General features: G+C 43.5%; 1 protein-coding gene across 2 annotated transcripts in view; it reads left to right on the top strand.

Annotated features, from left to right (window-relative positions):
• TMC8 (transmembrane channel like 8) overlaps positions 1 to 15,229 on the top strand; it is an 829,418-nt gene that overhangs the window by 767,823 nt on the left and 46,366 nt on the right. For both annotated transcript variants that reach the window (XM_044068180.1, XM_044068179.1), the window contains one exon: positions 198 to 276. In XM_044068180.1, coding sequence (XP_043924115.1) covers positions 198 to 276 — 79 coding nt within the window. The remainder of the gene's footprint in view (positions 1 to 197; positions 277 to 15,229) is intronic.

Below are 15,229 nucleotides of genomic sequence, written 5' to 3'. Positions count from 1 at the left end.
AAAGTTTCTAAAAATGCCTTATGCAGATAAAAATTTCCACTCTAAGAATATTCATTCAGTTTTTCAGACAATTGCATCTTTTATTTCCAAGAAATTCCAGTTAGGAGTTTGGCTGTGATGGTAGTTTTGATTGTATTGTGTGAAGTTATAGGCAGTCTGTAACCATGTCTTTGTTTTTTTCTTCACCCAATTCTCAGCTTGATGCTCACACACTACATCTCACAAAGTAAAGTCAACAACCAAACCATCGAACAACTGAAAGTGCATCTCAAGATGGTAAGGACAGTCTGTAAAATCATTTATGTACAGAGCAGAATACTAATGCACATAACGTATTACTAATGCTTATTAATGAGTTCCTTTGTGAACATTGTAGAGTACCCATGTACAAGTCATATTACACATACGCATTGAGGGCCTTTATATAAACAGTGAAACACCAGTGTACAAAACATTACTTATACATGCTAATGTGACGGCCTTTGTGTACAGGGTGAAGTATCAGTGCACAGAACATGTTACTTATGCACATTAACATGAGAGCCTTTGTGTACAGGGTGAAGTATCAGTGCACAGAACATGTTACTTATGCACATTAACATGAGAGCCTTTGTGTACATAAGGAAATACCAGTGCACAAAACATATTCCTTATGCATGTTAACTTGAGAGCCTTTATATACTCAGGGAAGTACTAGGTCACAAAACATGATACTTATGCACTTAACCATGAGAACCTTTATGTACACAGTGAAGTACCAGTGCAAAAAAAACCATATTACTTATGCATGTTAACATGAGAGCCTTTGTTCCTGCAGAGAAGTACCAGGGCACAAAACACATTACTTACACATGTTAACACGAGAGCCTTTGTGAGCACAGTGGATTACCAGTCCATAGAACATATTACTTGTACATGTTAACATAAGAGCCTTTGTGTGCAAAGTGAAGTACCAGTGTAAGGAACTTGTTACTTATGCACGTTAACATGAGAGCCTTTGGGTACAGAGTGAAGTATCAAGGCAGAGAACATACTACTTAATCACGTTAACATGAGAGCCTTTGTGTACAGAGTGAAGTTCCAGTGCACAAAACATATTCCTTATGCATGTTAATTTGAGAGCCTTTATATACACAGGGAAGTAATAGGACACAAAGCATGTCACTTATGCACATTAACATGACAACCTTTCCTTCGGATTTAATAAACTCCATGTAGGAATAGTGCAAGCCCTACACAGAGTGCACCATGGCCGTGTCTGCAGCTTTTCCTCAGCAGCATGTTTGCATATTAATGAAGGCGTGCTACTGAGGGAGAGCTGTGTACATGGTTACTGAATCAGTGTGTTACAGTGCTTGAAGATGTGTAACACCCCCCCCCCACACACACACACACTGTCAAAGTGCCATATGGCACTAAATATTAAATGTAAAAGTATGTCCTGGCCAGTTGTAAAAGTTATATGAAAGGGGTGTGATACAGTGTCCATAACACACTCCCTGCACTGTCAAAGTGCCATATGATACTAAAATATTAAATTTAAGTGCGTCCCGGCAGTTGTAAAATATATATGTAGAGGGTGAGTTACAGTGTCCATAGCACACCCCCTGTACTGTCAGAGTGCCGTATGGCAGTGAAATTAAATGTGAAAATGTATTGTCCCTATTATTTTTATTTTGTTTGTGTGTGTGTGTGTGTGTGTGTGTGTGTGTGTGTGTGTGTGTGTGTGTGTGTGTGTGTGTGTGTGTGTGTGTGTGTGTTTGCATGGTGCAGCGCTTGGCAATAAACACGTGCCAGACATCTAAAAATAGAAACCGGATGCTTTTAATTTTGTCAGAGAAGGTCAAGTTTAAGCATAGCTGAGCAGATTTGCATGGCGTGGCATTACATAAAGCTGAGGTATATAAAAGAATAATATATATATATCAGCATATCAGCAGTGTGGCAGTGCTGGGCCAGTTCAGTGCAGCAGCATGGTTCAAACTCCGCCATCGCTTTTTCGCTTTTGCAGGAAATGTTGTAAATGTTTTTTTTTTTTTTTATGTATACATTGAAATTTGTTAACTGGGTTAGTCCAGTTTGACCAGAAGCCCATTTCAGGGAGACCTGAGTATAAAAGTCCCAGTTACACACAAGTATCCAATATATTAAAGTTACACTACCAGATGTTGTTGTCTTTTGGCTTTTCCTGGTTAGGGGTCGCCACAGCAGAACTCCGGTCCACTAATGATTGGCAGTAGATTTTCATGAACGCCGAGGTGCCAGCTTGACATTCAACCTTCAGCGAAGGCACGCCCATTTACGCATGTCTTTCAAACGTCCACCAAACCATGGGGAGGACATGCAGACTCCACACAGAAGGCACTACCCACACACCAGTCGAGAATCGAATGGGAGAACCTCTTGCTGTGAGGCAACAATGCTACCGCTGCACCACCACGGTATATAATGTAGTGAAATGCATATGTTTAGGGGATATAAAGTAAAATAGATAGACATAATAATAATCTTTAATGAACAAATAGTATCAATGCTTTATTTTTTTATTTGTGAAAAACTCTAGTTTGCCCGTAGCTAAGCTCTGCTAAGACAAGCCAAGCAATACTTAAACAGCATCTGTTTTAGCTGTACTTAGCAACGCGCAAACCCACTTAGCTGGTGTGAGCACTGTGAGGCAGTCCCAGTCTAAGCAGTCCTCAGCTCAGCTAAGCGGGTTTGTGAGGTGCTAAGCATTGCTTAGCATTTTCAAAAATGGACCAATGGTGGCAAAGTGTGGGAAAACAGCCTTACTTAAACTGAACAGGCAGGAATACAGCCAGAACCTGTTGGAGTTTGATCACTGCAGGAGCTATGACTGGAGTTGGAGAGTGTGCTCGCTTCCGGGCTCAGTGCTGGGGAATTTTGGAGTCTAGGGTCATGGTTGGGATCCTTGTGAAAGACCATGCTGACAGACTGATGCAGGGCCAGTACCAGGGCTATAAATACAAGTCCAAGGCCTGGGACTGTCTGGCACGTGACCTCACAACTGTAACTGGAATCCCCTGCACTGGTGAACAGGTGTGTCATCATTATGACAACCTAAAGCAAAGGAAGGGGGAGCTCTTGGCCCAGTGGACCCAAGACACTCAGGACAACAATGGCCCACATGTTTGTAAGTATTGTCACCATTGTTTTACCAGTTTCTAGTATGAATATCTGATAAACAGGTATGCATAATGGTGTTTTTCTCTCTCCCCACAGCTGCATAGGTGGGTGATTGCAACTTGGAGGCCTATGCAGGGCCCCTGGCCAGGTTGCACTGAGAGTGTGGTGAGTACAGGTATATCTTGCTTTATTTAGTGATCTAATGAAGAAAGAGTACAGTAGTAACTGCCAGTAGGTATATTCTGTTTTGAGTGCACTGCAGTGAATGTGTTCATAGACCATGGAGTGATATACATGAGTATTGCCAGGTACAGTTCAATACAGATGAAAGCAAGAAACATGGTAATGTTAAGGAAAGAAAGTTGATACTGCAGTAATAAAGTGTTTAGGAGTACCATGTGTATACTGTATTAATAATACATGTTCTTCTAATAAGGTACACCAGCATGAAAAATGTGTAGGGAATAAATTCATTGCATTATTAATGTACAGCAAATACAGTGCAACTGCAGTCAGAATTGTGAATGAAATAAACTGTTAGTAGTGCATGGACTGTGCAATAACATTTATCTTTCAATGCCTGCATTATTTTAATTGCTATCACTGTGTCATGTCTTCCCCAATAATTTTTTTTTCTGCCAAATGTTGTGTGTAGTCTGGGCTGTCATTCAAGAAATGTAATATTACAGGTGCTGTTATGTAAGCATAAGTATAATACCATGAAGTGATTGAAGGTTGGCCAATAAAGAACTGTTTTAAGTGTAGATGTGGAGCTTTACTACAAGATATAATGCAATATGAAATTTGTTCTGCACTAAGATCTGAACCTAGAGTAGTACTGTCTAAGGTACTAAAGTATGTTTCTCCCAGGATTGTCTTGTGTTAACCTTTGCATTTCAGCTATATGCATTCATGAACGTAGGTATGCTGATGCAGGCAAGTATGAAACTGTTAGCTGTAGAGTGCAAAATGTACCATCCTCAACTCAGTATGTGTTAGGTTGTCAACCCAGCACCCCAATATGGTCTATAAAGATCACACATATTCCCATCCACTAGGGATTAAATGTGTACACCTGCATTCCAAGTATTAATACACATTTCACCTACTATCTCTGTCATGCATGAATCTCATGTATGTATGTTTAACTGTCACTGCAGTGTTGTGTGACACTCAACCTATATTACCAGGTCAAACTTTGTCAACAGGTGAGCTATAGGCACATATCAATCAGTCAGCACACAGCAGTGGCCCATTAGCTCAGTGTGATAAGCAGTATATGTGTTGATAATTTTGACACACACAGAGTGGGGTTTGAATCCAGGGACAGGTACTAAGAATTATTTCTAGTAACAGAGTAGTACTGACTATTTATAGAAACAGTTATGTATTGTTAACCAATATTCTCCCCACAGAACTCACAGGTAAATAAATGTTTGTATTAGCTGTGTGAAGAGTATACTAATATCTGTATCCAGATGTACTAGTGCGTAAACAGCTTTGCTCAGCAAGGCGATAAGAATTCATTAAATAAAATGTCCAGACATACAGTAGTATTCCAACTTAATAAGACAAAACTGTTTATTGGTGTTACAGCTGTATGCCTGGTATGTCTGTGAATGTCTGCTGATAATGTAACCCCATGTCTGCCATTGACAGCAGGGTAAGTGGAAACTCTGTACTGTGCACTATACATGTCTCTCAAGTGTCACTCTGTCATGGATAGTGATCACTGCTGCCAAAAACCTCAGATTCACATATAAACTCCAGTTGAAGTATGCCAGTAGCACACTCACACAACATCAGTGCACAGTGCTCCACTCAACTGTGAAAGTAGATCAGTAGTTTACCTGGCTCTTTGCGATTGCTGTCCCTCATTCTACCTGGGAAAGACTGATCGCAGACTTAGGGACCGTGTCTACGAACATATGTATGCAATTAAGAAAAATTCTGACGTTAACGCTTTGGCTAAACACATTGCCAGCCACCCTGGGCACTCTTTCTCGTTTATGGCCATAGACCAAGTGACCAATAGCATCCGGGGAGGCCCAATAACCCTACTTTTAGAAACGTGAACTGGAGTGGCAACTGCGTTTAGACGCATTTTGCTACCCGGGTTTAAACGAAAACTGCAACATCTCAGCAGTACTCAAGTTGAGGAGTTATTTAAGGTAGTACCTTCTTTCGTAGGTATACCTTACTTTCTTATGCATACATAATGTATTTTTCCAAAATATATACAAAATTTGTTTGTTTCTGACTTCATTTTTTTGTTTCTGACTTCATGTGGCGTGCCTCCTGTGTAGCACTTCTAATGTCAATTACTGTCTTGATTTTAATTATTATTGTTGGTTACACAATAATATCTTTAAGGTACTTACTTACTTATAATGGATTACCATTACTTCTTTAACAAGATTTAATCCATTACTGCATACTATACTTATTTTTTATGAGTTGCTATTTGAATGACCTTTTTTGTTGAATTTTTACTTTAATGTTATGATTTCATTTACATATTTTAAGAATTTTAAATATGTTATTTTAACTTTTATGTTTACTTCCTTGGTAACATTCCACACTTTGAAATGGTTATTACTAACATGAATCAATGTTTGTATACTTTCTTTGAGGAACAAGTTGTTCCTGTGAAGGTTTATACTTGTTTTCTAACTATTACAATGAGTTTTACCTTACCATGATGTCATTTCCTTTTGCTTTGTATAAAAGGGGCGTGCACTTTTACCTCATTGTTAATTTGTTTTCTCTGAGGAAGCTGCACCTTTGTGCGGCGAAAACGTTTGTGACAAATAAAATTCGTTAAGACTATTTACTTGTTGTTGCTGGTACAAGGGCTCCGTGGTACGCTTTTGGATTTCAATTATTTCTAGTAACAGAGTAGTACTGACTATTTATAGAAACAGTTATGTATTGTTAACCAATATTCTCCCCACAGAACTCACAGGTAAATAAATGTTTGTATTAGCTGTGTGAAGAGTATACTAATATCTGTATCCAGATGTACTAGTGCGTAAACAGCTTTGCTCAGCAAGGCGATAAGAATTCATTAAATAAAATGTCCAGACATACAGTAGTATTCCAACTTAATAAGACAAAACTGTTTATTGGTGTTACAGCTGTATGCCTGGTATGTCTGTGAATGTCTGCTGATAATGTAACCCCATGTCTGCCATTGACAGCAGGGTAAGTGGAAACTCTGTACTGTGCACTATACATGTCTCTCAAGTGTCACTCTGTCATGGATAGTGATCACTGCTGCCAAAAACCTCAGATTCACATATAAACTCCAGTTGAAGTATGCCAGTAGCACACTCACACAACATCAGTGCACAGTGCACCTTGGTAGTCATATATGTTCCCCTGACATGTAATAGTCCACTGTAGTTTTGTACCTGTAGGTGTTACAGCTTGGTCCATACTGTCCCATGTGGATATCTTGAGAGGTATGTACATGCTTCAGAAGCTCTAGGGCACTTTTTGAAATAAAATAAGGGTAGACCTGTAGAGTATAGAGCAATACAGTTGTGAAAATTATAACCTATACAATTGGTAATGGAATATCTTTCTCTCTCTCCCCCCACCCCTTATCTGCATCTCAAATTATTATTGTTATACTATGGTTATGTTTTCATTTCCACATATGTTGTTGGCCAAACCCAATGTTGGGACTTGTGTTGTATTATTTTGTTTATATATTACATTGGTTGATTGCATACTAACATACCTTGTTGAAATACCAATGTTATTGGCCTTTTGCTGTAACTGCTACTTGCATGTTGTTACAATACTGACTGTTATTCCATTTATGCCTGTGTTTTGTATGCTATACAATGTTATTGTTCTGAGTTACTTGGAACACCCATGCATGCTGTTATAACTAATGTTGAAATGTTCTGTTCATAACTACTAATACACTTTGACAAACTTGAACACCATAGCACGAAAGGGTAAGCTGGTTCCATTGGATCTGCCTGTCCCACCTCATCTGACCTTGGCACCATGTCCCAGCATGTCTGGGAGCCAACTTGAAGCTGCCCCCTCCACTGGTCCTGCACCACCGATGGGTGCAACCCAGCAGGGGTGGGGACCCATCCCCCCATGAGTGCAGGCATGGAAGGGAACCCATCACCCGATATCAGTTTCTAGGGCTGGTACGCAGAGTCATCCAGCATGATTTGGATTACCAGCTGCACCAGATTGAGGGCAGACTGACGCACCTGGAGGGGCAGGCTGGCCCAGGAGCCCTGCCCCCGGCACAGCCACCTTCCAGGCCATGAAGGGGCAGCGGTGACTGCCCATGGGTGGGGTCTCAGTCCCACTGCTGCCATCTTGGGGGCACTTGGTCCTCCAATTCCCAATCACCCTCCCTGTCCAAGGTAATTACCCCGCCTCATGTGTGATACTCCACCCCTGTCTGCTGTCTTACCTGTCCTGTCTGTCTGCAAAAGCAATCTCTCCTACCCAACGTACCTCCCCAAACATGCCTACAAACCTTCCTCAACATCCCACTCATACCTTAAAAAAAAAAACTGGGCATCTGTCTCAAAAAAAAAATTTTGCTGCACACATAGCTCTCCATTTTGCCCCCATGTACATTGCCATCAATCAATCATCCCATCAATTAATCAACAAAGTTATGTCTACCACACCCCTCCCTGTGGGGTGTGAGGCTCCAAATTCCAAATTGTCCACATCATGCACAGCTGTTGCTGTCCAAGAAATGGAGAGCTATGGTCCTTTCCTACACCCATCTTGCACATTCCTACAAGCCTTTCATATTGTTTTTCCCTCTGCTTGCCCCCACTTCACCAATTTCCTATCAGCCCCTTTTTAATTTATGTTTTTTTGAAACAGCACAGGTTTAAGCAGGAGTAAGTGCCACTTAGCATCACTGTGTGTCTTGCAAACCCACTTAAAACTGCTTTAATCACCTTATCTGATTCTCACACTGTTATCCACAGCAACAAAATAATCACCCCTTCCAAGTCTCAAACCCAGGACCCTCTGAAACAGAGCATAGTGTATTAGACAACTAGGCCAACTCAGCTCTGGAGAATAACTGGTGTTTCCTTAAATATATCATGCATCAAAGTGATGTCACATAAGCAAAAATGTACGCTCCTGCCATGTGTTGCACCCAGGACCTTGTCAACTATGGCATAATGCATTAGCCCAAGGCCAATTGAACTCTAGAAAATAGCTGCTCTTTTTACAAACATATCCTGATTGTCAGTGACATACAACTACTCCTACATATAATGGGATAAATGACAGCATACGTGGGTCTGTGATGCAGATACCAAACCAGTACACAGCCAAATAAATGCTGATGGATGTACAGGAAGCCTATGATATCAGGTATAGCTGACAACTGCACAGACTGTTCCAGAATGTCTACAGTTGTGCCCCCTACTTATGGCAGGGTTGTCATAAAACCTGTTCTGTGTGTTGAAGTACTGGCAAATAAGTGTAGGTTGAGGTTACAAAAACATGACAGACAGGTCACACACTGTATGCATGCACGTATGTGTTGCAAATACATCTGCCATAATAATGACTCAGTAGCTGTATCTGTTGCATTCCTAGCAAGTGTCACATCTGGACAGTCACAGTCCTGGCCCATAGACCAGTCTATTGCATGACAACTACATGCATGTCAATACAACATTGCAATAACTGAGCCCTGCAACATCCAGCAAAACTGGTTACTGCTACCACAGTCATTGCCACTCACAGTAGCACATTAAAGGACTGGAGGGTGGGACACATGTCACAAATATGACTATGTATCCTAAATGTCACCTACCACTCTCTGGATGGCAATATTACTTAACATATGTACCAGAGGCACATGGCTCACCTGGATTGTTATGATTACCCTCACCCTGGCCATGCTGTGACACATGAGCTGACACTGATCCTTCACTGACATTAACAGCTTGCTACCCCCAATGTCTTCACAATCCCTAGTATGACTTTTGGCCAGACTGCAGCAGCTATGGCCTGTTACACTTGCAGCAGTATGTTCAGCTACCTGCTACAGACCTACCATACCTCCCAAACACCTAGACCAGGGCATCCACACAACACCCATACATAAAGGGTTTAGGGGGAATGCTCAGGTGAAAGGGGCATGCATCACAGTCTCCCCTACAAACACACAGCTGATAGACCAGCCTCAACTGCAGCAGCATGCACATTCAGATAAAAAGGATGTATGACACTCACATCTGCCTGTCTCCTTACTGACCCCAACACACATTGTTAAACAGTACACTGTTACGGAATCAGAAATTCTGTTAACAATGGCCAGGCATAGCATGCAAATCTGTGGACATAATACATCAATCCAAACAGTGGGTAGTATTTCTACCTACCCTCTGTGATGCTGTACCTCCCATACCTCAATAATATCCTCCTCACAGGCCAGAAAATAGGGCAAGGCCTATATGAAGGCCTTAACTATAGGACTGTGTTGCCATGCCACTGGCTAATGAAAAGGCAGCCCAGCAGTTCTGGATGCTGTTAGCAAGTGTGAGTCAGAGATTGGTGCATAGGGAATCACCTGTTCATTTGCATTACTTACAAAAGGCAAGCTACTCCATATGGTAAACAGGTCTGAGACTTTCTTCATGAAGACAGACTTGTGATTTACTAGGAAAAGTACCACTGGATGTCTTTTCAAAAATGAGTATAGCACTATAGCAGGTATGGCATAGAATTAACCATGTAATGGAATGTAGATGGGGGATATAGTCATGGGAAATAGGTATTTCAACAGTAGGTCTCAACAACATATCTTGGAATGGCATGTTGTTGTTAGTCTTCTGTCCAGCACCTATAGCCTTCCCTTTTGGCTCTGTCTGCAGTGACATAGGTCACAGCTCTGGCCCCTGAGTCACCCCAGCAATGGTCAGCTCACATATGAATGCTACTGAATTATCTGTTGTACAATATTGACAGTACATACTGTTGGATACAGCTGGCTTATTACATCATGTACGGTCAGTGAGCCCTTCTCAGTCTGTGAATGTCATGCAGGCTTATTTTGAAGATTGTTCAGGTATCTCTGACTGTTCCTGATGTACTCTAGCTAGGTCACTGTGTACTCCACACCTGTGTCTCATTGCGTGACACCTATGGCTAACACACCTGGTGACCCCCTGCAGCAGGACAGCAGGTTATAGGCAGTAGTACTGGGGAGATACTGGCTCTGCCTCAGCAGCACTGTGTACATATTGAGCATACAGTGTAAGGGAATGAATACAGTACCAGACATTAACATGCCATTACTGTGTCCCGAGGGGTCAGGTGTGTCAGAGATACAGTTTCCACACTCTGGGGACCACCATCACATATTCTCCAACCGATTTCCAGAAATCCACATTTGTCTGGCAGGCGGTCTACATATACAGGCACATATACACATTCCGTACACATCTGGGTACTGTAGATGTTGGACACCTACAAGGAAGACACCCTACACCACATATGCACTGCTCACAATTACTGTGTAGCACATATGTTGCTGGAATGTCCACATGCACTTGTAGTACCACTCACCTATTTGTTGGATGTAGGCTGTATGACATGATACTGTAACGTTGACCATAGGGGACACACCACAGTCAATGGCAGTGATGGGTGTGGACAGATAGAAACACAGTCTGTCACAGCACTCGGGCCATAACTGGTATACCTTGTACCATATGGGGTTACTAGGCTATGAGCCCTAAGCACCCATATGCCTAGGCCGGATGTTATCCCATATGTATGCAAGGCAGCACTTGATGCCTCAGTGAATGCATGGCTGACCTTAGCTAGATGGTTATTGTGGGAGATGGTGATTGTAAACATGACTACATGATGGTTGCTTTCCAGTGGAGGAGTACACTGCAGGGATGCTGCAGTTGTAACCCGTGTAGTGTAACCCGTGTACTGTAATATCAACTGCAAAACACCTTCATCTCATGTGGGAGTAGACTCTAGCTGCACCAAGGTGTTTGTAATTCCAGTGTTGATGGCTCTCTGGCCATTTTTGTGCTGTCATGGATATGTCTTCCAGTGTATGTTTTGGTCATTCAGCTGACCCAGGATGAGGGTACAAACATGAATCCTAATAGAGCTGACAAGGTCCATATAGGCAGATTGGGCTTCCTGGTCATATGTGGTGGCCATTAGCTAGCTATGATTTGAAAAGGTGTGCTGGCAATGGTGAACTGCCCCTGCAGTACCCCTGTGCATCTTACTGTCTGTACAGCATGGAGATGTGTATGTGTCTCATATACTGAAACCCCGTGTCCCATGTCATTACTAGCTACACTTTGGGTTCTGAATGTGTGATAGGATGGTTGACCAGGTAAGGCTGGGGTGCTGTCTGCAGCTTGGGACCATGTCTGTGTTAATGCACAGATGTTTGCATTTCCCAGTGTTAACAATGCTTGCACTGAGGGCAGAGTCATGTGTACACACCTAGTGTTTAGCAGCATGGCCTTCAATGTGTGCGCTGACAGTCGGATGTTGGTAGTGATAATTTCACCACTTTTACTAATGGAGTCACTATGGCTTGGCAAGAACCATTGCTGAATGCATATAGGCCAGTGAAGTCTGATGGAGGCCATCTCTTGCAAAGCATTGTAGTCTGTTGGCCATATCATCCCAGATTCACAGGTCCTGGAACCTCCTGGAATATCACAGGATAAAAGGCCACATGTTACGGTCAATCATTTCATGAATGTATTGCGGCCTCAGTCTGGGTGATTGCGGAATCCTGCATAAGGCTAGGGACATACCTGCCTGGGACACATAATCAGTGTGGTCACTCATGTCTCACTGCATATAGTCCATGGATGTAAATGTCAGGTCAGGCATGCCAACATGGACTGTGACAGACTCATGACAGTACCTGTTGATGACAGACAGCAGTGAGTATGTGATATGGCAGAGTCTGTCACCTGACACACAAGTAACTGTGACCATCCATATATACAACCAGATGAGAGGCACATCAGTGTGTCTCACAATGGTGTCTCCTATGTGTAACATGTTTGACATGTGCTGATGCCTGCATGGCTGTGGGACACAGGTGTGTGGCCATGTATGGTATGTGCTGTGTATGGCTGTGGCGTTCACATGTGCCTTTGCCTCGAAGGTCTCTTTTGTCCATGGATGTGTACGTTGAGGACATATATGGGTGTGTTTTGCATAGGTGTAGGTGGTGTGTGAGGTGTACTGATTGTGTTGTCAACCTGTTTGGGGACATATGTGTGGCCTTGACTGGGAGATAGCATGGACTACAGGTTCCTTCTGTCCTTGCATCCCTTACACAGTGCGTTCCCTAGTGGTATTTGTAGATGGTTGTCCATCTGTGTACATTGGGCAGGTGCTACACTATACCAGGACACCTATATCAACTGCACTGGCAGGGGAAACTGCAGGACATTGTCCAGACATATAGTCCAGAATCTGAGGGAGGAAGGACATGGAGAACTGAGGTGTGGGCCTACAGCCCAGGTGCTTACTGCAGCAGTAGGAGGCTGACATTACACCATACCATGTAGACAGGCTATGAAGAAGCAGTAATAGGTGCAACAGGTAAATGCATTTGAACACCTCATGGCACATGCAGCAAGTAGCATGAAACATCAGGATCAGGAGGACAATGCATGCTGCATTGCCAGTATGTTGCCGATAGCCACATACATACCGTGCCGATAGATGGTGAGGTATGATGTAGGAGTTTCCGGTGTGCTGGGAAACGTGGATGTGCAGGGTGTGTACATAGTGGTGAGCAAGGTATGCATTCCTGTGATGTGTTTCCCTCTTCATATCTTTCAGGTGAGATGTATAGATGTTGCAATCCACCTTTCTCAGATGCTGAGACCACTGCCATTATTGATGCTCTGAGACTCCATCACCAGGTGCTGTTGTCAAGGAGTCACCATAACCAGCAGGAATGTGCTGCACTCTGGGCAGACCTCGTAGCAATGGTGAATGATGTGGGAGACTGGGACAGGACCTATGAAGAGGTCCAACACCATGCTACTAATTTAATACATCATGCATGGCAAAGGGATGCAGCTGTGGCCAGGGACCATGCTGTCACCAGGGAAGGCCTGCTACACAACTTCCACTCTCAGCCACAGAGAAGTTCCTTGCAAACCTGGGTTCAGTCACCAGCTCTCAAGAAAGTATCGCAAGATATGTCATGGAGTTGGGTGGCATGGCACAGAGTCTGCAGTAGAGAAGCATCCAGGTAAGCCTCCAGTGGTCATCACGTTAATGCTGTTGCATTCATAGTGGCAGCCTCTGCACACCTGTACACATATGCCAGGTCAGTTTGCATTTGTGGGCAAGGTTTTGTAATGAGCATGCGTGCACACATTTTCTGAATGTCAGCAATTTAGATAGTTATGTAGTAGTTTGGGTAGTAGTGCTGGGTGGTAGTATCACAGTTTGTACTGTACATGTTGATAATGCACGTATTATCGTGTAAAAATCCTACATGTGTGTCTGCTGACAATACCTCTCCCCCAAAAATCCATAGGTACTTCTGGTGTGGCTGGGGAACCATCATCCTGTAGCCGGTGAGTGTGGCTCATCTATACCCTGGGCATGTTAAGGGATGCCAGTTTGGCATGGACACTACTGATAAGCTTAGCGATATTGCATTATGTGCATGTTCACTTGTGATGGGGTTTACTGCAGTGTATCACATCAGTAATCACAGTAGCATATTTGCAGGAGCTGTAACATATTAGCACGTATGTTTGTACAGGTGTAGACAGTTTGCTATACGGGAGTCCATTACTATTGTGTAAGTAGGTGAACTGTGTTTTAGGTTAAGGTCCATCATATAATCTGACTTGTCATGTATCTCACAGGTGTATAGTACTAGCAACATTAATTGCATGTAGCTGCACTGCATGTTGTTGAGGGCCTGTCCAGAGTGTGTTTCTTGTGGTGTGATTGTGTGTCATGCATGGCATCAGTCAGAAGGTGTGTTCTGTTTAATGCCGCTGTGACACCTCACATGTGTGTGTGTGTGTGTGTGTGTGTGTGTGTGTGTGTGTGTGTGTGTGTGTGTGTGTGTGGGGCTCAGCAGACATTATAGTGCCAGAATTAATGTAGTCATGTTGTCTTCTCCTCACAGGTGACCGTAGGGGTTGGAGTGTGTCCTCCTCACAACCTGATGTCAGTGTCTCACCGGACTCTGATGATGGTTGCAATTATGAGGCACAGGTGGGGTTGTTCAGGGCTGAATCTGTCCCGTTGGTTGACATCCCACTTCCACCTCCAGTGTCCCCGCACACAGTCAGTATGCCCATACATACCCACTCTCCAGCATCCACAGATATTGAGCAGTCAGAGGGTCACGGCATCGAACAAGGAAGTGTGGCGACTATGGCATCTGTGACTGTAGACACTAGCCATAGCCAGAGAGCTGGCAAGGTCCCACACAGGCAGATTGACAGTGGTGCTCGAAGGAGGACTGCTGCCCACCCAGCATGTCAGAGGTGTCACAGCATGTGACACCCGGCGCTTTTTTCGGTCCGTCATGGAGGCACAGGCGGATTGTGAATGGTACACCAGATGGATGCTCAGCATCATGGATGCCACACTGCCTGGCATGCATGACTCCATCCATGGAATTGGTGATGCCTTACATCATTTCGCTGATGTAGTGGATAGAAAGTGGGGTGAGACATTGTCAATCCTTAACTGTGCATTGCCTGTGCTTGAACATGTGGTGGGTGTAGGGCATCAGGCACATGGACTTAGGTCAGCATCAACATAAGTTGAGAGCCCACATGGCTGTGCACAGTCACAATCTCAAAGTGGCAGTACCACCAGCACTACCAAAGGGAAGGTGCTGTCCTCACCACAATGGGGCAGGCCATGGGCACGAGTCCTGGGCATTCCCATGAGGGACACAGACCCAGCAGACACCAGTCACCATCAGCAAGTAGTACTGTATCTGGCCCTGGGCATGGTGGTTCTAGTGCCACTCCTGGCAGAACCAGTTCCTGTGTTCGTGGCTGGAGACAGTGAACTGTACAGTCTG

This window comes from Protopterus annectens, chromosome 4.part0, assembly GCF_019279795.1.
Source record: "Protopterus annectens isolate FY-2018-M chromosome 4.part0, PAN1.0, whole genome shotgun sequence".
NCBI lineage: Eukaryota > Metazoa > Chordata > Ceratodontiformes > Protopteridae > Protopterus > Protopterus annectens.
This window is presented reverse-complemented; position numbering and strand designations above follow the sequence as displayed.